This window comes from Corvus brachyrhynchos, unplaced genomic scaffold (genome assembly GCF_000691975.1).
Source record: "Corvus brachyrhynchos isolate BGI_N302 unplaced genomic scaffold, ASM69197v1 scaffold142, whole genome shotgun sequence".
NCBI classification, from domain to species: domain Eukaryota; kingdom Metazoa; phylum Chordata; class Aves; order Passeriformes; family Corvidae; genus Corvus; species Corvus brachyrhynchos.
In genome coordinates, this window is record NW_008237226.1 from 3,543,388 (window position 1) to 3,569,481 (window position 26,094).

General features: G+C 34.5%; 1 protein-coding gene across 1 annotated transcript in view; it reads left to right on the forward strand.

The window, feature by feature from the left end:
- AKAP9 (A-kinase anchoring protein 9) overlaps positions 1–26,094 on the forward strand; it is an 80,712-nt gene that overhangs the window by 15,240 nt on the left and 39,378 nt on the right. The window contains 16 exon segments of the mRNA XM_017729279.1: positions 2,248–2,403; positions 3,320–3,517; positions 4,206–6,650; positions 8,213–8,426; positions 9,177–9,256; positions 10,881–11,016; positions 11,450–11,571; positions 12,086–12,191; positions 12,660–12,858; positions 13,392–13,488; positions 14,217–14,309; positions 15,708–16,079; positions 16,677–16,901; positions 18,545–18,685; positions 19,232–19,335; positions 20,066–20,271. Of these exon segments, the coding sequence (XP_017584768.1) occupies positions 2,248–2,403; positions 3,320–3,517; positions 4,206–6,650; positions 8,213–8,426; positions 9,177–9,256; positions 10,881–11,016; positions 11,450–11,571; positions 12,086–12,191; positions 12,660–12,858; positions 13,392–13,488; positions 14,217–14,309; positions 15,708–16,079; positions 16,677–16,901; positions 18,545–18,685; positions 19,232–19,335; positions 20,066–20,271 (4,894 nt within the window).

Here is a 26,094-nt window from a genome sequence, read left to right on the forward strand (position 1 = left end):
TTATATACCATGTTCTATTACTTTGAATGGCATTTCCATTGTGTGTCCTTTTTCTCTGTATTTTGTGACTAAAATTCAAATTGTCTTTGCATTGAGTTTCTTCAAATTAGGAATGGAAGCACAATTTTCAAGAAAAGCCCTAATTCTTCTCCAGTTATGCAAAGACTTTTATGCAAAGACTTTAATATCTTCCTGTTCCTCCAAGATCAAAAAACCTCAGGTTTTACTCCCTAAGGAATAATATAACTGAACCAAAATGTATTTTTATGTCAGACTTCACAGTCTGAAATACAAAAACAACAGTGCAAGAATGTTTTAATTTATAACACCTAATAATTTGGGTTTACTGGAAAGCATTTCTTATTTAGAAATACCATTGGAATATACACTTAAGTTTTAAAGTAAAGAATACCCTTCCAGTTTAAGCCTGCAGTGCAATGCACTCAAGTCAGTACTTTGTTGTGCTTTATGTCTAACTTGTCTCTCTCCTAATTTGGATTCAGGTCATGTCACTGTATTTTGCTATTTTTTTGCAAAGTACTATAGAATAAAAGAAAAGTTCTGATATTCAGTTGTTTTCACCATTATTATTGCACTATTGTTGCACTATTATTATTATTATTATTTGTATTTTATCTGTGATAATAGGTGTCATTTTATCTGCCATAGCACCAGTTAAGTGATTGCCCCAAAAGAGGTGGTTTATTATTTCTTTGTCCAGCATTGAATTTTAATTACTATGTCTTGTATCTGTTGTGCTAAACATAATAGTCATAATTATAGCATAATAAAGAAAATAAGTGCTTCTAATGATTGTAACTGCTGTTAGTTTTTCCTGAAAAAGTCGGGGGTGAAACTGTTTGCATTTTTTAAATGGCTATAATTACAATTTTTAAAATAAAATAAAAATATATTTTAAAAAATTGAGTGTTTTCGGGTTTGGGGCTGTGGTACAATAATATTTTAATAGTTGCAGTATATTTTTGTGTAATAGTGGTACAGTGCATAGTATCTCAGTTAAAAAATGCATATGCTTTATTTTTCAGAAGAAACAAAAGAATTACAAAAGGGGAGTGGGGAAGATAGTTGTGTGCTTTAATTCTGCCTGTTTGTCAAGAACAGAGATTGAATTTAAAAAGCTGGAAATTATATAACATGGTGTGCTTTGGAACTGACATATTTACTTATTCAATTTCATTGAGCAGATGCAAATGCAAAGGTGTAGCACACTTATGTTCCTGATCTGTTCCTAATTTTCCCTACTATAACAAACATCTACTATTTCCATTAGGCCTGTGCTTTTAAAGTAGGAGTTGACTCCAGTGTTCTAAAAAGAACTTTATCAGGAAGCATTACCATGTTAACAGCCAAGAGATTCAGCACGTAACTCAGTGAAGGTTTTTTTGAGAACATTGTAAACAAAACAGTTACAGATGACTAATGGTTTAAGAAATTTGCAATGTGTAGAGACAAGGCTTCCACTAGCCTTAAATGAGTTCAAATTGAAAAAGGGACTTTATACCAAAAAACATGTTTATATAAATGTACACAAAAATATTGCCAATTAATATTGTAGAATTTCTAACTGCTTGAGTGTAATCCTACAAAAAAAAAAAACAGTTGCAGAGAATTTTTTTGTACTCATAATTTCTTCATCATTCCAAATGACAAGTGATTCATCTATTAAATATGCTATATCCATTTTGCAGATTGATCGGATTTTCTCATGTAGTTATGAATGGTTTCCCTGGGTTTACAGTGTAGGATACTGCATGGTATCTATTACATGCTTTAGTACAATGAATGCTATGTTTTGCACTTCAAGTGAGAGATGATATAACTTGCATTTATTGTGGGAAAAGTGTGTGAACATGAGTAGTTGTACAAAATTGCTTAAACACTATTAGTAGATATTCTGACTTCCTTTATGGTGGTTTGTTTATGTGGGCACACTTTTTATTTTAAAAGTAAGTTATATAGTAAACTAATCAACCTTCTTAAAAGTTAAGATTTTTTTATTTGATAACTGTATTCTATGGAGACATCATGTATTGTTCAATGAGGGGGAAAAACGCTGTTTCTGAAATTTTTACAAGTAGAGTTTGTGAAAATACAAAAGCTCTACTAGTGAGACACCTTTTAAACAGAGAGGTTAGGGATGACTTACTCCTACTTAACTAAAATTAGCTAGTATTTTTTGTCTGTGGTTTTCACATGCATTAATACTTTAAATTTTATCTTTTATAGCTGCAAGAATTTGAAGCTGCTATCAAGAAAAGAGATGACATTATCACTCAGCTCACTACTAACCTACAGCAGGCCCGGAAAGAAAAGGATGAAACCATGAGGGAGTTCTTGGAGCTTACTGAGCAAAGTCAAAAACTGCAAATTCAGTTTCAGCATGTAAGTTAATACAGCTACCAAAATTTATTTGGGTTTGAAAATAGGTGTCACTTTGGAGGCTCCATAAATAGTTCCTGCAGAAAAATTTTTAATGCATTTTTTTAAAATCAGTCTCGCAGTATAGATCAGCAGTCATTTTCCTGGTCCTACAGTTGTTGTTATAGTACCTGTTTTACTGTAATAATTAACTATAAAATGGTAGATATTATTCTGTTTTCTTTCCTACTATGTGGTAATAGCTTCTGATAAATACTGAATTATGGCAGCTATCCGGGGAAAAACACTTGCATAATCTCAGAGCTTTGGGCAGAAATGTTCCCTTTGAAATCAAAACATCCAGCCATCAACTTCCATGGGCTGCAGCTTCACACTCCTTATATATTTTATTATATTTTGGATAAAAGCTGCCATTGTGGTGTTATTAAAAGGTAATTTAAATAACAGTGAAACTTCAGAGAAACATTTTTTCTAAAAATCATGGTGATTGAGGTGCCGTAGGCACGCAGACTATACCTTGCGGTGTTGCAGTTGAATACTGTAATATTTCGTGCTGTTTGAGTACATTATATAGCTTATTTTGAGCTTCAAGTGGATTATATTCTGAAGCCTGAGATTTTATTATGAAAAATCTGATTATGGGCTCCATAGCTGCAACTAGTTAGTTTTACTACTTAGTGATGTATCTGAGATGCTACTGTCCTATGTTAGCTCACCGTGAATATTTAATTAATATGAAATATCTTTTTATTGGGTGGCCATCCCAAATGAATAAGAATGTTTCAGCTCCTCCAAAAGAACTTAGAAATCTTTGGGCTTGTGACGTGGAAGAGGAAAGTAAAGATCACTAGTTCTGTACAGCGTAAGCTGTTTCTGAAAAACCTGATTTATTTTAGGTTTTGTTTCTTTAACATTCAAGTTGCAGGCAAGCGAAGCCCTAAGGAACAGCAGCCACAGTTGCACAGCTGCTGATTTATTGCAAGCCAAGCAACAGATACTTTCACATCAGCAACAGCTAGAAGAACAAGAATGTCTGCTTAAGAATTATCAAAAAAAGAATGAAGAGTTTGAAGAGCAGATTGTGCATCTTCAAGAGAAAATCATGACATATGAAATGGTATGTTCCTTACTATAAAGTTCTCTTTTCCTAAACACTTTCCAGGATTTTGTAATTCCTTTGCAATAAAAAAGCCAAAGCACAGGTAATGAGTATGCTGCATAGAATGCGTACAAAGATTTTAAGTTTTTGACACTGCTTCTGTTAACTAACACATAATATGTATATAATTTAAATTCAGAAATTTTATTTCAGTGTTATGAATTATGTTTTAAAAAGTTGTAGAAATATTTAGAGCAAATTATGAAACTATACTGTATGTTAAAAACACCTTCAATAAATGACATTCTTTTCAAAAAAACTCACTAAATTACCTGCTTGAACATTCTTCTCTGCATTAAGTAGAGAAGAATTAATTTTTTCCTTTGTGTACTTTTTTTTATTATCCTTCATGGAAAACATTTTAAAACCACCTAAAAAAATTAAATGTTAAAAGTGATAGAGACACAGGGGGTTGGAAAGAGTAGGGGAGGGGCATGATGACATGGGTGGGGTAGGGGTTCTCAGATATTCCAAGGGTACAGGAAACCTCCAAATGAGGTCAACAAATAATTTATATTTATGTTTTATAACTAACATAGCCTCTCTAGCCTTCTAAGAAAGACTAAATAGCTAAGTCTGGAAATACTCTTACATGTTCAGATAATTAGCTAAAAATAAGGACATGGTTTTCCTCATTTTTTTAAAGGATAAACAGAAAAAAGAGGGAGAAGATTTGAATAAATTACAAGAAAAAGAAGCATTAGTTGAAGAGCTGGAAGCAAAACTTGGAGAAGAGGAAAAAAATTCATTTGAGCTTAAGCAAAAATTATCAGATGTCAGTAAATTACTTGAAGAATTGAAAGAAGAGATTTCACTAAGGAACCAGCAGATAAGTAATATGAAAGTTGAACTTACCACCTACAAACAAAAAGAAAGGCAGTGTTCTGATGAAATAAAACAATTAATGGGAACTGTGGAGGAACTGCAGAAACGATGTTACAAAGACAGCCAGTCTGAAGCTGACATTGTGCAAAAAATGGAATTAGAAACACAAAGGAGACTGGCACAACTTCAGGCTGAATTAGATGAAATGCATGGCCAGCAGATTGTACAAATGAAGCAAGAATTAATTAAGCAACATACAGTGGAAATAGAACAGCGTCTTTTGCAACAAAAAGTAGAATTGGAGAAAACTTCAAGTTTGTGTTTTAATGAGAATGTTAATAAAGATCAAATTCATTTAATGAATATTAGAATTAATGAATTGAATGTGAAATTGCAAGATGCTGATAAAGAAAGGGAAAAAATAAAGCAAGAGTTGTCACAACAGATGGAAATTATCGCGACAGAGAAATCTCTTCAACAAACTAGAATTGAAGATCTTCTTCAAGAACTGAATTTTTCAAGAGAGCAGGTTCAAAGAGCCAAGCAAACTATAGTGGATATGGAATGTAGATTAAATGAAGCTGAAAAATACCAGTTTGTGATTGAAGATTTAAAAACTCAGCTGACTTCTGCCTCTGAGTTTAGGAAGGATTTGGAATTAAAACATGAGGCAGAAATCACGAATTACAAAATAAAACTTGAAATGCTAGAAAGGGAGAAGGATGCAGTTTTGGACAGGATGGCAGAATCGCAAGAAGCAGAATTAGAGAGATTGAGAACAAAACTTCTGTTTAGTCATGAAGAGGAACTTTCCAGGCTTAAAGAAGACTTAGAGAAAGAGCACATGGTGAACATGGAAAGCCTTAAACACAACTTGAATATGCACCATAAACAGCAGTTAGATGAAGTACAGAATGAAATGAGTCAAAAGATAGAAGCCATGCAATATGAAAAGGACAACTTAATCACAAAGCAAAATCAGTTGATGCTAGAGATTACGAACCTGAAAGATACACAGCAGTCTATTGTAAATTCTAAATCTGAAGAAATGACACTTCAAATCCATGAACTGGAGAAGGAGATTGAAGTGCTTAGGCAAGAGGAAAAAGAGAAGGGTACCCTTGAACAGGAAATACAAGAGCTGCAGCTTAAAACTGAGTTGATGCAGGAACAAATGAGGGAGAGAGAAGATAGCCTTCAAAAAAAATGTTCAGAACTAGAAACACAAAATAATGTTCTTAAGGGGGAAAACAAAACTCTGGAAGAGAAATTAAAAAATATGTTGGTAAGCTCTGAAGGAAACATACTTTGTAACAGTAGTGTTACCTCTAAGACAGAAATTTTGGACTTGCAAAAAAGAATAGAAAAGCTGATTACTGAAAACGAGCAACTTAAAAACCAAAACAGTTTCCTCCAAGAGGATACTGAAAGGCAGAAGAGTACCTTTTCATTGACTGAGAAAAAACTTGAAGCTAGTTATAACGAACTGCAGAAAGAACGTGCAAGTCTTCTGAAGGCAAAAACTGAGTTAGAAGAGAGCAAGAAAAAGCAGGAAGCAGAATATAAAAGCAAACTCAAAGCTTTGAATGAAAAACTCTGCCACTTACAAAGCAATAGACCAGTTTTATTTAAAACTAAATCCTCTGATTTTGAAGGGAGTAAAGAAATAAAGGTGTCCAGGGAAGACATATTTGAGGCTGGAGAAGTTGTTGAGAAAGATGCCATGGAACTTATGGAAAAGCTTCAGGTTACTCAGCGTGAGAAAGTGGAATTATCTCTAAGACTTTCTGATCTCTCTGAACAATTAAGGTCAAAGGATAGTGAAATCTGTCATTTAAATGAAGAAGTCAAATCTTTAAAAGATGAGAAAGAGCAAATTCTAGTAAAATGTAAAGAACTAGAAGTCACAATTAGTCATGTTCAGAGAACAAATAGTAGTAGTAATGACACTAAGACAAAATGCTCTAAAGGAAAATCTCTAAAGACTGCTACTCCAGCATCTGAAAGTAGGAATAAATCCCCTGGTTCGAGGAGTAGAGATGATGAAAGAACAAATATAAGAGGTAATCTAAGTTCTAGGAAAGACTGCAGTCATGAGGTAACAAAAAGGAAGGCAGTCCAGCAAATGCTGAAACCAGAACAGCAGTTTCTTGTGGAACATTTGCATGGGACACCAGACAGGCTGCCGGAGGAAACATCGTTAATAGCCATTACACAGAGTGAAAATAACCTTCAGCAGCAAGTGGATGCCTTAAAATCAGAACAGGTATGTTACATAAAACAGTATGGAAAATACTCTAACTATGAAAATTTGCAGGAGCTCACATTTGGAAATTTGCATCATATTCTTTCCAGCTGGCTGCTTTGAAGTATAGATGTGTGTCAGTGTGACCAGTGGTTGAAAGGGGTTTATAATCATAGTCAATGTGTATGAGGATGCTTTTTGAATGGAAAAAATACTCTTCCCTTACATTTAATTAAATCAACAGCAACAAAAAAAACCTAAGAGGACTACCAGAGCACTTCATATTTTGATGCAGCATTTCACTTACTTAAGGGGAAAATTTATTTTGGACATAATTTTTTGTTCTGTGATAAGTTTTTTCAGTTCTCTACTCATTCAACAATATAAAAAATAATGAAACGTCATCAGTCACGTTTGACCAAACTTTTGAAATATCAAACTTGTGAAATACTAATATTACGTTATCAATTTTTTTGTGCTTGCGTGGTTATCACTTGATAAGAAATTTATCTGGATGTGATAATGGGAACACATATTGTGTGATTCTAACTATTCTCTTAAGTTTTGCTGGAGCAATTTTGCTTGTATTTCTTGGTATTGGAAATTAATTGTAGGTAATATGGAAAGGATTGTTATTTGTCCATATAAATAGCTAAGTACTGAGGTACTAGTATTTAATTAGGTGGTGGAATCATAAATCTGTATATAAATTTAAATTTATATACACTGGTGAAGTTCAATAACATGCTGCAAGATGTATGCAACTAAGTATTCTGTAGAAATAGATGTTAAGCAGACTTCTACTTTATTAGATTTTTTTTCCATGTTATAAAAGTCCACCTAACAGTGAACTAATACCACCAACTGCCTAATACTGTGGTTTAGTTCATTCATTTCCTAAGGAAAAAATCACAAGGAAAGCCACATTGGAAACAGTTGTGAGGTTATAAAAAAGAGCTTTAGCTGTGTGAAGGTTTGCTTTAGGCTTTTTTGTTTGGTTGGTTGATCGGTTGGTTTGTTTTTTATAAGGCTGTGATAAGGCTCCTACAATTTCCTGCCATACAACTAAAAATCATTGTGATCCAGAGCTGTCTAAAAACCTTTTCAAACTTCAGCTCTAAGCAGCTCCCTGTTGGCATATCCCAAACATCTTTTTTCTTTAGCAATAACATCCCCAAAGTGCAGACTAGAACTACAAGCCTTGGAAATCAAGGTTTTTAAGGTCTGCTAATAATACAATCTTTTCTCTGTGTTTGGAGTACACTTTCTTAACTACTCCCTTAGTAGTGATACTGCTCTTGCTTCACTGGGTTAAAATTCATTGGGATTTTATTGCTGCAAAATAGAAATGGAAGCGTTTTGAGTTTTGTTGATTTTAATTTGATTTTTATTTTAAGTTGAAGAAGTGTCTTACTATTTTGTTAAAACTGAATTTTCCAAACTATGTATATTTAAATTTACCTTATGCATACCATATATGCAGAATTCCATTCAACATATTATTAATCTCAGAAGTTTCCAAAGATGGGTCTTTCTATATTCTTGTTTCTCATTCTTTTTAACTTGTGTCTTTTTATTCAAAGACTGACTTGCAACTACAAATGGAAGCACAGCGGATTTGCCTATCTCTGGTTTATTCAGCTCATGTAGACCAAGTTCGTGAGTCTTTGGAAGCAGAAAAAGAGAGTGCACTTTGCAGTCTTAAAGAGGAACTTGTTCATAGTCATCTACAAGAGATGAATGATCTTAAAAGAATGCATCAGGTGGAGCTCCAGACCCTGAAATTTCAACAAGCAGGTAACTTGACCAATATGATGAGAATGAAGCTCTATATGAAAAACAGTGTCTTAAAAAACCCTGACCAAATAAGCACAAGAGTTTATGCATCTAGCTGTCCAATAAATTGTTTTTAAATAACATTTTGAAATGGTTTTATAACAAACTGTTTAGCCATTACATGTAGTCTGTTACTGAGGTAACTTGAAAAAAAAGTATATTAAAAAATAAGGAATAAAAAGTATTACAACTCATTGATTCCTGTTAGTATTAGCTCAATTAATTGTAAATCTATATCATAGATTCACCTATAAGGTGAAATAAGCAAATGCATCAGCAAAGTATTTTTGGACTTGTTCTTTTTTCTTTGAATTGCTGCATTGACTCCCTGCATACTTTAGGTAAACTTTGGTACTACTTTTTGCCTCATGTTATCATGATCGTTTTCTATCCCAGCTTTTTCTGTTATCCCGTGTTTTGCCCTTGTTTAACTTGTTTGCATAAGTTCTTCTCCCTCCAGTAGTTTCTGTACACTTTTATCCTTCTGGAGGTCACTAATACACAAAGCCATTTCTTATGTCTTGCTCCTCTAGAACATGCAGCTCAACTGTAATAATTGAAACTGTCCATGTGTTGGAACAATAAAGAGAGGAGCAAAAAACCACGCCCTTCTTCAAGCTGAAGAGGCAGCTTCACTGAGGCAGGAAATTAGGCCTTTGAAAAGTTGTGTATCTAGAGTTTAAAAATAATGTGAATAATTTGTATTCATAGATGATGAAGGGAAATCTACACAAAGACTTATAGAAAAACTGAATGAAGCTGTAACTGAGGAATGTTCCAGGCTGGCTCAGGTAAGACTTAACAAAAAGCCTTTTATAAAATGAGAATTTGGAAGACAAATGATGGTTACTGTGAGTCATCATGTTTTTCCACATTGTTTTTGCAGGTTTCCTTTGCAGCTTTTTTCTTTGCATTGATCTCAAAATAGAGACTGCTAAACCTAGGGTTCCAAAATAGCATTGCAAAAGATTTTGTATTTTTTTTCCTAAATTGGTTTGTGTCCTTGTCCAGACAAGTCTTTTGTCTAACCATAGTCTTAAGCTTCTAGCTAATGTTGATCTCATCTCTACTAGTTTGGAAGTACTTTTTTCCTTTCTCTTTGTCTTTGGATATATGTTTTTGATTCAAGAGTCTGATGTCGCACACATATTGAGGCACAGGACATCACCTCTCATATCTGCAATAAGATAGTAATTTCTTTCTTAGCTGCAGCTTACCTTTTAAAGACTTAAGTGTCAAACAATCTAAAAAATTACTGTCTGTATTGTTTTTAGTAAATAAACATTATTGTCAAAAATTGAAGCTTATATTTAGTCTTTATTCTAATATCAGCCACCCCTAATAATAATTTGCCGTATCTTTTTTTGTAGAGCAGTAGTAATTGGTGGCTCTTACAGGTAATTTTTGACCATCAATTGAGTTACTTATTAGACTTATTTCTAGATAAATTAAGCTGCTTTTGTCACTCATTATCAGCCATGGTTTTCAAGTCTAAAATACTTCTATTGAGGGCTTTGTGGTTTGTGGGGGTTTTTTTTCTTCTTAGCTGGACTTCTTTCAACACCTTTTTGGGAAAGTGAATAGCAGAACTTTTAAACTTGAGATCCAGCATAGGAGAGATTAAGCAGGACTCCACGATAGCTCACAAAAGGTAGCAGCTGAATGAGAGTCCTTGGCATGAGTTACTTCACAGTGTGAAAAATGCTGCCTATTTGTATGATTCTTTGTTGAGCCATCGGAGAAATTATGGTTTTACTTTTATAAGTTGAATTTGTTTTTTGTTGAGTACAAACTCTTTAAATAAAGAATCCTACTGTGCTTTGAGCAAGCAGTTTCAAGTATCATTTATCTTTAGACATCACATGGATAAATCTTCTGTTTGCCTGCCCATTGTGAATATGGCAGTGTTCTGCTGGCCACGTAGCACCAACAAACGTAGGGTATTCTGTTCATTACTTGCTTTTTTGTGCCATACCCTTTCATCTGATTTGTTCAGCACTTAAAGAACTAGATGAGATGTAATCCCTAAAAAGATACAAATTTTTGCTGGAGGGAATTCCTCTTCCAAGTAAAATTGCAGCTTATGAGAATGAGACATTTACAATGTAAATTTGCTTTCCACATTGATAAAGGAGGCCTTTCTCTGCAAGATTTTAATACTTGGCAGTTCCAAATTAAATAATGATTTGAAAACATATGCATTTATGCTTTAGCTGAGAAGTCTTTTCATACCTGTTTATCAGGAGTTTTAAAGATTGTCTAGGTTCTTATGATTCAACAGAACATTTATGCCATAATTTTCACAAAAGTTAATGCTCATAAAATACTACTTTCCTATTTTTCTTGTTTTCTCTGTGAATTGTGATTGATAATAAGAAATTGTTTACTTTTTGCTTTGTTTCATTTGTTATACAGGTTTTGTGTGGCAGTCAAAATGAACATTCTTCAGCTGCTGTAGAGGCTCCTGATAGGGAACAGGAAATTTTCTGTAAACCTGCTGGGAAAGAAAAACTGAGTGTAGAATTACCAGTATACAGAGGTCAAGCTCAAGGTAATGACTTTGTACTATCATGCTGGTTAAAAGTACTTATTTAAAGTATTTCAGACTGGCAATTTTTCCATTACTTTTTCAGGTACTAATTCATGTGCTTAAATAGATGTTTTAGAGATTACCTCATTATTCTGAACCCCTTTATTTTTATAATGGATATTTTCTTTTATGCTCTTTTCATTTTAGTGCATATTGGTGGAAAAAAGTGTTTGGGGTTTTTCTGTTCCTCTTCCTCCTTTTGTAGAAGAAGCTAGCAGCTCTACCAAAAAAATGCATATGTATCAATACATGTAAAAATGCATTCAAAATCTGAAAGGGCATCACTTGTTTCAGTATTTTGTAATGTTTATTGGATAATTCTTCAGGGGAGAACTTGTGAACAAATCACTTGCATTAACATTTATGGTAAAATGTTTGTTTTCTTTTTTTAAAGTCCCTGGTTCTTTGTGTGATTTAACTGTGCAAGAACGTATGGATACACTTCTATGCAAGATAATGGAAGAATACAGCAGGCTGAAAGCACTTCAAGAGCAGCTGGCAGTGAAGTCTAAACAGGTAAACTTTCATAGCATAGAGTATAGGAGCATTTGAATTTTCTCTGTCACATGAATTCCTTCTGCATGAGTGAGGAAGTGTTTGAAAGTGTGTTTGTGTATCCTGGTTGAGTGGCAGAGCAAGGGAATGATTTTAAAAAATGGAGAAAGCTGTTGTCCATGTCACAGAATTGTGGACTGGTTGAGGTTAGGAGACACCTCTGCAGTTCATCTTGTCCAGCCCCTTGCCCAAAGCAGTGTCAGCTAGAAAAGGTTGCCAAGAACTGTGTCCGGCTGAATTTTGATACTTCACAAACCGGGTGGGCAACTTTGTCTTCTTCAGGTTATGCATGCCCAGCTCTTCCAACCTCTCCTTGTACAACAAATGCTCCAAGCCTCCCATCTCCTTTGTAACTCTCTGCTGAACTCATGCCAGTATGTCCATTTCTCTTTCATACTGGGAGTGCAGCACTGGATATATTTGTGCTACTACTAGACAAATCGTTGTTAATTGCATTTACTTTATTATTATTTAGGTCAAAGAACCATGGCTATCTTCTTCAGAAAGGAGGAAAGAAGAGGAACCTATCCATCTGGAAATAGGAGAGGAAAGTCTGCAGACTCCTTCACAGAGTCTAATGGGTAAAAAAATGTATATGCTGTTTTTAATGTATGTATATTCAGAAAGAAAGACAAGACAATGACTTCTAATTTTAAGTGATTTATATCTTACTACTAATTGAACATAAGAGATTTTTTCAGATTTTGAAGTACAATACTATGATTTTCTTAATTCTGTAAAATATTTCAGAATTATATTCTGTGATATATTTTTGGTTTAGTATTTTTTAGTTTTCCACAATAAAAACTTGTTACTGATATCAGATATTGTTTTGCAAAATGGAAGATTAGGTTATCATTCTTTGTTATGGAAAAGTAGTCGATAGGATGTCAGAATTGTTTTTTAACTACATTAATTATTCAGTCCATCACTGCTAAATATTTGTGAAGAAGTTAATGTAGTTTCTTTCTTTCTTTCTTTCTTTCTTTCTTTCGTTCTTTCATTCTTTCGTTCTTTCTCACCCCCTACTTCAAATAACCTATATATAGATCCTACAATCCAAGAATACTGTTTGAAGGAGATAGAGAACCTTAAAAAACAACTTGAGGAACAGCATGCTCAAGAACTGGAGCTCCTCCGGTCCTATTTTCAACAGCAGCTGAAAGAAAGTCAAGAGAAGCACACTGCAGAGATTGTCCATCTTCAGGATAAGCTTCAGATTGCTGGGGTATCCGCTGACCACACAAGGTATTAACCAGTTTTACAATGGTTATAACTTTGTGCTTGTTCAAGAGGTGTTTCAAATAACCATTCGTGTAAAGCTACGTGTTTTACTTCAGAATTCGAGAAATTCTTTATAACTATATTGCTCTTCTGTAGTTTTGTTCCTTCAGGAGTTGTTAGGAGTCTCATAAAGAAATGACATAAACATTGCAAATTAAGTAGTGCAGCATTTATAATTAATAGAGGAAGATTTGTTAAATGGAATAATGTATAAAAGTAATTTCACATGTATGAACTTTATAGCAGCAATTTCAAAACTTCAACTCAGTAGACCACATTTAATCCTCTCCAGGCACTATCCTTGACATCTAAAGGCATCTTGAGTGGCTGTAGTTGCCTGAAATCAATTATTTTCTGGAATGACAGATAGTAATAAAGCTTGTGGTGAAGTTTAGGTCCACTTAACACATTCTGCTTTTCACCAAGTCATGGGCAATGAAATGCTGATTTTTTTTTTAAATTATTATTTCCTCTCTCTGCTTTTTGTACCTTTTTAGTGTATCCACGGATTCAGAAAGAAAGTTAAAAGAAGTCTTCAGGAAAGTAAAGGGCACAGAAAGTCTTCATCAGAAAAGAACAGATAAAGCATTAGAGGTATGGTATTAACTCAGTTGCAACTAATAATAGCTAAGCGTGACATAATTTAGATGCTTTGGGTTCTAAGATGAAGTTGAGAAAACTACTGGGAATTATGATCAATAAAACTTGGTTTATTGATGCTGGGTTTAAATTTATTTTATTTATTTCATCTCTGAAATAAGACATTTCAGTTGACTGCCTCTTACTAAGGTGGAAGAGAATTAGTGTTCAAATTCTGGGATTTCTTCAGGAATCTTTAAAATATTGTGACTTTTATTTAAAATGAGTTATGAAAGGAGCAATTGAAGTGAAATCCCAGTACTTTTGTAGTACACGCTGAACAGTTTAGGAGAAATTTTGAAAAAGTAATCCCAAAGATTTTAAGAGACCAAGTGCAAATGGGAAAGACCCCATGCATTCCTCCCCTAGGGGTGCTGGAAACTTGGCTCAAAAATTCTGCGTTTTGCAAAATAATGATGTTGTTTAGTACAGTGATTCTGTGCTGACCTGGTTTCACTGCATTTGACATCTCAAATAGTGCTGGAAGAAGAGTTGTTGCAAACTCAGCTTTTAAGATTCATTTTGAAGCAGAAACAAGACAAAGTCTTTTGCCCGGTTCTTCTGTGTTGTGGTACAAAATTATGTGATTTGTATGAGGAAAAAATCTCTTGCCAGATTGAAACTTGAAACTAATGAAATAAAATCACAAATACATGGTCTGAGATTTCATGTTTTTCTTACAGCTTGGTAGGGAGATTGAAATTCAGAATGATCTGGATGTTATTCAATTACTACAAAAGCAGTATCAAGAAAGGTTAGAAGAAGAAGTAGCAAAGGTATTACTTTTATTTCGTTACTTTAAAATATGTTTAAAAAATCTGTCCTTTTAATTTGCCCTTTTCAACCATTTAGACAGTTGTTGTACCATGTGCTAACTTTTGTATGATTTATTTACAAGGAATTGTTTCATCTGGCTTCTGAATGGGAAAGTCTTGAAAAATTCTGAAACATTTTGATGTTTTTTAGCAATCCATCCTATTCCTAACTCACAATTTCTATTCATGTGGATTGTAGTGATGGTGCTTAAAACTTCAAAGGAAATAGACAACATGCTACCATATTCTGCTCTAGAATTTATTTTAAAAATCCACAGACTTAGACTGTATTTCTTGCTACCATAGGCTTAACAGGAGGTCAGTTGGAAAGATTTTGCAGTTGACAGTTTAATACTATTTTCTGATCATATTTTATTGTGCATTTTAGTATGTTGTATAAAATGTGTAGTTTTTCTTTGGATCTGGTAACTCCAAAACAGGAAAAGTAAAATTAAGATTTTATAGGTAGAGTATATTTATTTGTTTGTGGATTTATTTACTTTTTGATTTGAGTAGAGTATATTTGTTTGTGGATTTATTTACTTTTTGATTTGCAAAAGTTTCCACTTCTTTGCAGAAAAAAAAAATTCTCTTATCTGCTGCCAAGAAAACCCTTCCTTATGAGGAAACAAATGTTGCATTTGGTTAACATCAATTTAAGTTCAAAAGACAAACTCATATTTTCTGGAAAAGAAGAGTTTGGTGTTTTCAAGTGTAACACTTCTGTATTTATTATACTATTTCACACTTTTTGTAGCTTATGCTGTAAATGACTGTATTCTAAATCTAGAATAGAGTTGCTCACATGATTGGAGAAGGGGTTTATTTGTATTAGAGATACTTAATAACACAAAAGTTATCAGCCTGTTGTAACTGCAACTGCAGCTAGTTAGTGCCAATAATTTCTTTCTGGTCAAGTAAAATTCCATGTGTATCAAGCACATGGCACTGCTTTCTTTATACAGCCCAAAATTCCATGTCAGTCGAACTTTTACATAGGATGCTTGGCTGAAGAGAGAAAGCTTAGCACAGCTGCTCATAAGTCAGTGTGCCAGAGCTTTTTGAAATCATCGAATAGGATCTTTTTTAAAATGAACGTGATAATTCCATGCTAAATAATCTATTGTAACTGAAAACAGCATCGTAGCTTATTAAACTACCTTAAATACAGAATATCTGTATTTTAAGATGTGACCATTTTCAGGATTGACAAGATATCTTTGTTCTTTTATCTTCCTGTTTTTCTCTGGGAACTTTTGGTATTTACATTTATATTGTTGATGGTCATCTATGAGATTTCTTCAGTGACAGGAGATGCTGTGAAGCATAAACTCATACGGATTTCTCTTATTTATTCAGGTTATTGTGTCAATGAGTGTAGCATTTGCCAAACAGACTGAATTGTCAGGAATTGCTAGACAGAAGGTAGAAGAAGCACCAACACAGATTGTACATCAAGAGGGAATACATTTTGAAATTAAGAAGCAGCACAGTGAAGAAGAGGTTGACAGCCTTTTTAGAAAAGCAACAGGAAAAGGCAGTAAGCATGAAGAAGAATTGAAATCACTTTGCAAGGAACTCAGTGAAGAGACTGGAGAGATCAACTCACTTGGAGAACAGCTTCATTCTAACAGCAGCCCTGATTGTATATTAGGACAGACCACACATACATCAGTGATTTCTGAAGAACTTTTTTCCCATAGCAAAGGTCTTACAGCAGAAGGAACACCGGTAAGTGTTAAAAAAACCAGCAAAGAAAAAATGAGGATGAAAATTCCATTTAAATATTTCCTTTTCCCTTTCAAAGGGTTGACATCTTCAGACCTAAATTATCTACCCTTCTTTCCTGTGTGCTATGCCTGTGGAAGGGCATATGACACCAACTGTATTGCAGACAATAAATTATTTAAAGTCTTTTTGTAAGCTAGGTTATATTTTAGTGTTTATACAAAGAACAGATTAAAAATAGTGCTTAAACAGTTTGAGTCTCTTGTGATAAAGGATATCAGCTGAACACAAAAATTATTAAAGTGATGTAGAGCATATGGTTAGCATTTCATAAACATGGGGTAGGGCCTAGCTGGAATAAATAAGGTAAAAGGGAGTCATAAAAAGCATAAAAGTCAATACTGTTGAGAGTTATTAGAAAAAAATTGTCTTTTTAAATGAAAAATAATCCTAAGCCTGGACCTTCCAAAGAAGCAGGCAACACGATAATGCTTTCATGACAGATACTTTAATTTATGAAAGCATTTTTTAAAATGTATATAAGTATTTCCTAGGAACAGTTGTTGAACATAAAATGCTAAAATTGTTGCACTGTTTCAGCGCTCTGGTGAGATGGCGGCCACAGACACAGAAATGTCCAGTCAGCTGCTGTTGTACGAGGAGCGTTTGGAGGACATGCGGCAGGAGCTCGTGCGCCAGTACCAGGAGCATCAACAGGCAACTGAGCTACTGAGACAGGGGCACATGCAGCAAATGGAGCGTCAGAAAGAAAATCAGGATCAGCTCTTAGCAGAGCTGGAGAGTCTTAAAGTGCAATTAGCTGAGGTAATACAGAATTCAACCAGTGAGTTAATACTGGTTAACAAAGGGACATCACCAGGCAGATTCATTTATTTATGCATTTATATCTATTTAGAGAGAGAGAGAGACATGCACATATTTACTCTGAATTTATTTATGCATTTATATCTATCTAGAGAGAGAGAGAGAGACATGCACATATTTACTCTGTGCATGCCTACACAGTTGTGCACACACACGTATCTGTTTGTACATGCAAACACATATATGCATATATTTATGGAAGACATATTTCTTTAATCAAAGCTCAGACAGTGATGGATCGATTTGGACTTCTGTAAATGTGGAACAAATCTGCAGTGCTGCACAGCAGCCAGAAGAGAGTGAGTGTGCATGCACTGTTAATCATGCTGCCTCACAGATACATGGCCCTATGCAGGATGCAGGCTAGCAGCCATTTACATCAATGAAGCCACCAGCCATGGCTAGAAATACTATAAAATTCTTTGTTTTTCACCATTCGGACTTGAACAGTATCAGTGGCTTCCTGCAACAATGTGGTTTGGCATTTTGGGGTTTTTTTCCCCAGTTCCAGGAGATAAGTCCTTACCAACTTTCAGAATGAAACAAAATCTGTGGGGTTTGGTGGGAAACATCCATGTTTCTTTGCCTTTTCAAACTTAACTTGCTGTCACTCTGTATCTCTTCAAAGCCTGCAGTAGATGTGCTAATGAAACTCATTAGTGTATCTTAATGAATAATACTTCAAAAATAGTGTCATTTATAGATGTATCTTTCAAGGATTCTTTCCACTAAAAGACAAAGTAAACAGAATTCAGAAGAATATGTCTTGCTCTAATTTAATTTCAACCATGTAACATTATCGAAATGCACATGAAGGTAGTAATCAGTGAATTCTAAAATTCTTTGCTTTCACTGTGGTGTGGAGCTTCAGACCTTTTCCAAACCTGGTTCTGCTCTGTTTAAGTTTGGGCTTGAGGAACTCTGGAATCTAGAAAGCCAGTCACTTGTACCTTAGGAATCCTTTGCAGCAACATCAGGTGTCTCTCCTAGCAGCTTTAAAGGTGTAACAGAATCATTTATCCTGAAAATCTTTCCTTTTGATATATGCATACTTTCTCCTCTTACTTTTTTTTTTTTCAGTTTGTAACTGCATCTTTGTCAGGGTTGCAAATTCCTGAAACTGATAAAAATCATTAAGTAGAACTTAGGCTGCTGGGATTTTTCCAGTTTTTAATGCCAAGTATGTATGTTCATAAGAACTGGGTAGGAATGTATGCGTTGTGTTTAAGCCATGAACACTTCTAGCTCTTCTAAAAGAGAATGTGTGTGGACTTTTTATAAAAATAAGTTATTTTCATCTTTTTTCTTGTGCAAAACATGTTATAGCATGTAATATTCAGAAATTCCCTCCAGCTTGCATTGTGACCGTTGTGTTTGCTAAAGAGCATAGAAATGGTATGAAAATCTTAAGGGAGGTTTAAGTATTTTTTTGCTGTAGTCCATTCTAGTAAGTGTTTGTAATGATTTAAAGAGATGGACTGAAATTTCATTGTTCAAGGTCTGTAACAAATTAGAAGTGACAGGATTTCCTTTACTCAGAAGCTTAAAAAACTGTGTGAGCCTCTATAACACTTCTTTCTCAGCGTGTCTCAATGGAGAATGACAGCCTCGTTGCAGAGAGAGAGAGGATGCTTTTAGAAGAACTGGAATCATTGAAACAACATTCCGTACCCGGAAAAGAGAGGCTGTTTTGTGAGTTACAAAACAACAGCACACAGACAGAGGTAAATATGGACTTTGACTTTCCGGGCAACCGTGGCATGTAAAACCAGCAGAAGTTTCCTTTTCACTGTTACTCTTTCTATGTAATATATTTTTCTAAGATATGTTGGGTATTGCTGGAAGAGAGCAGCTTTAAGAGTCAAGAGGTGATAGTGGCAAACATAGCCTTTTTACTTAAGGTAAGCAGAAGCTGGTTGAACAGCTTGAAGGTGGGGATTATTACTACAGCTATTTCCTTAGGTAAACTCACTTTTTCATATTGCTATAGCAACACAAACAGAAAATACAACAACTGCTTAATCAGTGTAACAAAGTTCTTTCTAATTGGTCCTGCCTTGGATTTCCTGGTTTGGTCTTGTTAATATTTTTTTCCACACAGTTAGAGTATTACTTGATTTGTAATTTGGTGCAGAAGTATTAAAAAGAAATGACAACTAATTTAGGTTTTAAATTTCATATTCTACTGTATATAAGAAGAATATGTTGATTCTGACATGACAGGATTCCTGTCCTTTTTGTTTTCTCTCCCTCTGCCAAAACTTACTCAGAATGAAAATGAAAACCAAAATGATGTGAGAGAGCAGATCTTTGAGCATGAAGATGGGGGAAGAAAGCCTGATGAAACACCTTCAGCTCTTCTTTCTAAAGAAAGGTGCTTAGAACTGTTAAGAAAATATTTTTCTTAAATTTTGATAATCATGTTCTTGCTGTTATAGTAATAATATTTATAAGCTTTATTTTGACTGATGATAATGTGCATCTTTTGTTCTAGAAAACCATATTTCTAAGTTTATGTACTTTAGGGTAAACTGTGTCTTGTTTTTTATAAAGCCTAACCGTGTAATGGCATAGAGGATGAGACAAATCTTATCCTATCTTACTATATATTTTGTATTACACACATTGAATCATAAACATTATTTATACACATATATTTATATACATATTGTGTGTACATATGTGAATTAGGTTTATATTGTTACTAATGTTTTATTTTATAATCCCATTTGACTATTCTGTAACTTTTTTGATCTGTGTAGAGGAAGAATTTTCTTAACAGTCATTTTGAGAAAAGATTGATTTTGTAATGAACACCAGGCAAAAGCAGACCTCTACTTTAAAAGAATAACTAGATAAAATGCCAGGATAGAAGTAGAAATATTGATAAATACTTTGATTTTTTACATATTTTGTACAAAGAACTGACTTTTAACACAACTGTGTATTTAGTATTTATATGATGTGGGATTTAGCCTTAAAAAAGAAGTCTTAATTTTGTTATTTCGATTGCAAATCTTTTCTGGTTGCAAGGGTGTATAAGGGATAAAACCCACTTGGAAATCACGGAAAAATGAGAGGATTGATTAGTTTCTGTCCTGCAGGCATGTTTTTCAGAAGGCTAATGAAAAACTCATGAAGATTCTTTTAGAAGTTGTGAAGACAACTGTAGCAATGGAGGAGACAATTGGTCAGCATGTTCTTGGATTACTGGATCGGTCTGGGAAAGTCCAGCCTTCCAAACAAGGTGGATGGGACACTGAGGCAGAGGAGTCAGTGAAACCCTGCATCCGTGTGGGTTATGAAAAAGGTACTGATTGTATGGTTTTATATTTCATAAGAAGTATCATTTGCATACTTTAATGACATATTTAAATGCTCTTAGTTTTGACATTTTAAATTAAACTTTTTTTTAGGAAAAAGCCCCCACAACCTATTTTTCATTTGAATGCATATGACATATCTGCTTAAGAGACAACATTTCAGGAGTTTTCTGGGTCATGCCCCACACCAGTTACAACTCACATCTAGGGTCCTGTTGCAAAGTCTGCAGCACAATAGAAAAGTGATTGAGAAGTAGGGGAAAAAAAAAGTTTCTGTTGAAGGAGGCAAAGAGAATGAAACATAGCTCCATGGCATCTTGCAGCACTTACACCCTCCACTGTATGTATGGGGAATGGGAGCTAGTGTCAAGGGCTGTATCTCCAGCAGTGCACTGAAGGTACATAGGTATGTTGCTGGTCACTGAGGGCAGCTGGCGTGGGACAAGCCTATATATATGCTTGTGGACTTCATTAGCTTCCTAAAGAGGTGTTTGCGTGCAAATTACGTTTTGGACACAGTTCCAAGAACTTCTTAACTGCCAACACTTGCCCATCAGCTGTTTCCAGGAGTGCTAGTTGGCACAAGACTAAAGGAGCATTTTGATGTTGTAGTTAGCTGCATACCAGTGTCTAAGAACTCTACTGGGCTCTGTTTATTTTCTTGTGACTGCACTAGGATAGTGTTCATTTCTCTTTTGGGCAAGAGTAGGTGCTCAATTGTATTGCCATTTAGGTACCACTGAGGTTTTGCACATGCATCCTGGGTCTTGTGGGGAACTAATGAACAACAGATCAATTCAGCCTGAAACTCATTATACATCTGGATTTGGCTGGAATTTTAACTACTATGAATGAGAAAAAGAACTGGAAGTCAAATACTACATTTCAGTATTAAGAAAGTGTCTATTACACGATAGTAATACAACTGGTAAACAAAGGTGAACTTTGCCTCTTTCTTTCAAAATGTAGATTATTGCATATTGTTGATTCCCTCTGGCTTTAAATATAGGTCACGTTAAGCCTCGGGGCAGGTTAGGAAAGGCTGTATGAATTTGTAGCATAGAGACATCTTTTTCAGTTGATCACTCAAAATGTTATGGGCAATGAAATATATAAAGCTGTAGTCGAAAAATTTTTGAATTTTTCAAGTTAACAGCACTTTTATTCTTGTACTGCTGTTTCATTAAAAAAAAGTAACTTTTGTTTTCTACACATCTCACTGTATTTAGTTGTGAGAAAAACTATCTTTTGAAACTTTTGAAGCCTTGCCTTTTTCCTTAAATAGCAGATTGGATAATTAAGCTTCTGGCCTTAGTTTTTGATGCATTCAGTTTTGCCTGCTCTTGCACATCAGTGTGTATTCTTGTATTTGTCACTAATTATTGTCATTAACAATTCTTAATATGGATTACTTGCACTACATATATTTAGCAAAACGCAGTTCCTGGCTTTCATAATGCTACTGTCTAAACACACAACATGCCCTGTAATTGGAATGATTTGCTAATTTCTTGCAAAGTCTTGTGATGGAAGAGTACTCTCTTCAGATAGAAGAAAGCTCTATTCCATTCTGCCAGTGACAAGGTTTGACTGTTTGAACTCTTGTGTTTGCTGTTTTAGCGTGTTTTGAAGAGGTATGTCAGGTTTCACTATTCTGTAACAAAGCAGTGTGTTTGTTCTTGTAATGCCCCTCCTTGGTACAGAGCAGCATTCAAACTGTCCACCTACCAGTTTTTCATTCCAGTATCCTTTTTGCATGCTTCCTTACATTCAGAATAACAATGAAGGAAGGAGTAAACAAAGTAAAAAGTGAAAATTAAAGAAGGGCCAGCCTTACAGTAGCTATAATGGCTGAATGTATGGTTTGTAATGTATCTGGAGTTGTATTCACAGTTCTCCTTTTTTGCTTTCCAAATGGTACAGCAGCATCCTTTCTGCCACTGGGGTCATGGCGCCATAATAGTACTATTTCATCAGCTAAAGTATTTGATTTTTCTTCAAATGGAATTAGATGACAAATTCTGTGTTTTCAGCAGTAGAACTCTTTATTCATTTCCTATACTAACACTAAATGGCTTGAGAGGAAAAATTTTGAAATTTTTCCTCATTGTTTTATGGAAAAAATAGGCGGACACGGCTTTTTTTTTTAAACTGTGCATGTTATTTTATTTTCTAATACCTAGCCAAACAGATCTTCTTTTTTAATTAGTTAGGAAATCAGTAGGAGTAAATTTATACCAATAAAAATCTAATAATAAAGTAGTAAAATCAGATGTTTATTGAAGTGAATTCTTTCTGACCATCTGAACATTTACTGACAAACAAAACTCAGCTTACTATTTTTGCTGAGTTTCAGCATTTTAAAAGCTGAATCATTAAGGTCATAACTGCACCTGATTTATAGAGCGCATCAGGGTTTAACTAGGTTATCTGAAAGCACAGGATTTTATTTCTAGAAGAGTAAGTAAAGTTCAAATTTCAGTCATAAAGCATATCATTGGTAGTGAATGGCATTTGTGCACAGTAATCTGCTGACTTTACTTGGGTAGAGGGACTGCAGTAATGCAGGTTGCTCTGGAAAAGCCTGGGAGATTATGGCATTCTTTGAATATTAAACCCTCTTGCCTACTTTCTGAGCTCCTTATTTCTGAGCAGTGTACCAGGAAAAAGGTAATAAATAGCTAAACACTGCACTGCCACAAAACTGATTTTTTGTTTTCAACTTGTAACCCCCCTCACCTTAATTCTTTAGTGGAATCCCAGGAGTAAACTGAGATACTGGCTCTACATGATGCAGAATATGTATTGCTTCATAAATGTCAGTTGGCAGTTCATAAAAAGCTTCTGTATCTGAAACTTCTGAGCAAGCACTGTATAATTAAGCACTTTTCTTAAGATTTAGTGCGCCATGACGTCTGACGTGCTGAACTGCATGCTCCATAGCACAGGAGGCAACACAAACATTTGTTTCTTTGGTTGATTCTTTTTTCATTACAAGGACAGAATTTACACAAAGAGATGATAGTTTTACGTAGGCCAGTTATATTCTATTTATTATTTTGTATTGACTGAAAAACAAAATTGCAGGACAGAGAAATTTTGTTTAGTTCTGTGGGGGTGGGAGATTGAACGACATTATAAGGATAAACAAATGGGGATTAGAAATTCAGTTGCCACGGGTGATTAATGAGACTGGACAATATTTCTTTTTCTTGCTTCCACCACTGAAATTCTTGTGGAAAGATGCTGTACCAAGATGCTATACTAAGACCATTTTGGGGGGAAGAAGATACAGAGACTTTCACTGTGCGGTTAGGAAGGCATTTAATGTGAATTTGTGTTCTTAAGTTCCACTTTGTAGAAATTATAGGATGGATGTCTACATTTATCATTTGGGTTACCAGCCCCATGGTGTAGTCAGAATTATTACAAGTTCTTTGTGCATTTGATACTTACTGGTTTTCCTTTGTTATCTTTGAGACTAGTAAAGTTTCCATGTGCCAGATTATATTTTCAGGGACAGCTCACTTTTTCTTTCCTCATTTCTTATAATTATGTTTCAGGTAAATTATGATGTTTTGTTCTGAGATATTTCATATAACAAAATGAAGTTTTAATGTTGATTTGTTTTGTATTTATCCAGAAGAAATGGAAGTGAATTACAAAAGAATTGTCATAAAATACCAGGAGTTTTAAGTCTTATGAGTTCCTGGAGGCCAATTGGTGCTGTACTGGTCACTAGCAAGAAGAAATAATAATATTCGAGATATTATTAATGTAAGAAACATATTCCGGACCTGGCTTTTAAAAATTACATTCTGAGCTGCGATCACTGTTTCTAAGTTTTTCTCCAGATGTTTCCAGACAGCCAGTTCAGATGATTTTGCAACCAACTGCACATTTCTGCAGTCATTTTGTATAATCTTTATTTTTGTATTTTACACACAATCATCATTGCACAATTCAGATGTACCTCTCGAGCAAATAATTTACTGAAATAGAAGGGTGACAGGACATGAATTATGGGTTAAATGTGAGAAGGAAAACAGGAACATTGCAGAGATAATTTGTACTCCATCAGGAAAGAATTAGATTGTGCAATAACTAATATGTCATTGTTTTATCTTGTTTATAGCTGTGCTACTGTACTGTGGGCTTTTATTTTGTGAGATCTCTGAAGCTAAGCAGGGTCTTACCTGGTCAGTTCTTAAGATGGGTGGCCTCCAAAGAGCATCAGGTGCTGCAGTAAGTGTGTCGGTGGCTCAGTAGGGAATACGTTTTCCTTCAACTCAGTCTTTAACCAATACTTTGGCACAGCATTTGGAAATACTTATGCTGCTCGATGTCCATCTCAAATGAAGGTCCTTTCTACTCTGAGGATATTAAAGCTTCTGCATCACTATTGATATTTTGAAGCACCCAAACCCAGCCCAAATTTGGGTGGTAAGAAGTCAAAATGCTATTGAATAAAAAATGTAAATTATTAATTTTGCAGCCTTCCTTATACGGCAGGGGGATGGAATATTAGGGTGTTGTGGGGAAGTTTTTATGGTCTATAAACCTGCTGCAAATATTTAGTGTGCTGGCAGAAAATAACTGCTAGCCACTGCTAGGGTGATTCCACTAGAGGATTTTATAACTTATGTTCCAAAGTGCAGTACTCAAAAGTGCTTTGAAATCCTGTGTAGATGAAAGGTGCCATGTGAATGTATATTCTATTCATCTGGTTATTCGTTCCATTCATGCATATAGTGTGCTTCTGTTTTTTCCCTTTGGAGTGTGAAAACAGTTTGTAACATTATATCCCACATATCTAAAAGGAGATATGAAACAGTAGTAATACAACTAGAAGAAAAAAATTACTAAATGCATCTGCATTTGAAATCTTAGCAGTTTTAAGAGAAAAGTAAACGAAGTGAAACCTTCCTGAATTAAAATCACTATAGATTAGTTTGTTGTGTATGGGTCATATATATGGCTGCAGATATTATTGTCAGAATACTTGCAGGTAGGAATGTATGTTAAGTACACCAGGTGGTTAATCATGTAGCAACTTGTTAAAAAAAAAGCTAAAGGCAAACCTCAAAACTAGAATTTGACTTGCTTGCTAGGTTCAAACAACATCAACAAGAGTGCTCATATTGTTATATGCCTGCCAGTATTATTTGCCTACCTGGTTAGGAGGCAAAACCAACAAGACCTAACTACATTTTTAAAGTCAGTTTGTGAGATTGACCTGTTACAATTTCGATTCGATTTCTGTAGCTAAACAAACTGTTCTAGTTCAACAGTCACAATATGTGGAGTAACGAGGAACTCGAATTCAAAGATAACCCAGTGTTGCAACTTCATTACTAAACAGGCATTGACTGTTCTTAATTCATTTAGTCATACTGCTGTTCCTGAAAAATAAGATATTTTTGAGAAAATCCTAAGCAAAAACATCTAATTGTTGAAAAAAAGCACTATATAAAAAGATTTATTTTATTTTAAATATGTTCCAGAAATATACTTCATTTAAATAAACTGTCATTTAAAAAAAATCTCCACAGTAGCATTTATTTCTGACATTTCAAATCTATCAGTCTAAGGACATAACATTTCTTTATTTTAAAAGACTTTATCAACAATAGTTTCTACTGTCACGATGTACCCACTGTATTGTTTTTTCATACTGAAAGTGTGATTTTAAAACATCTCAAGACTTTCCTTTCACTTGCACTGCTTAAACACAGCCTTGAATTCTAAATATGGCAAATTTGCTGTTTTCTAGATGAATTGCTATCAGTCTAGGCAAAGCTTGTGTGTCT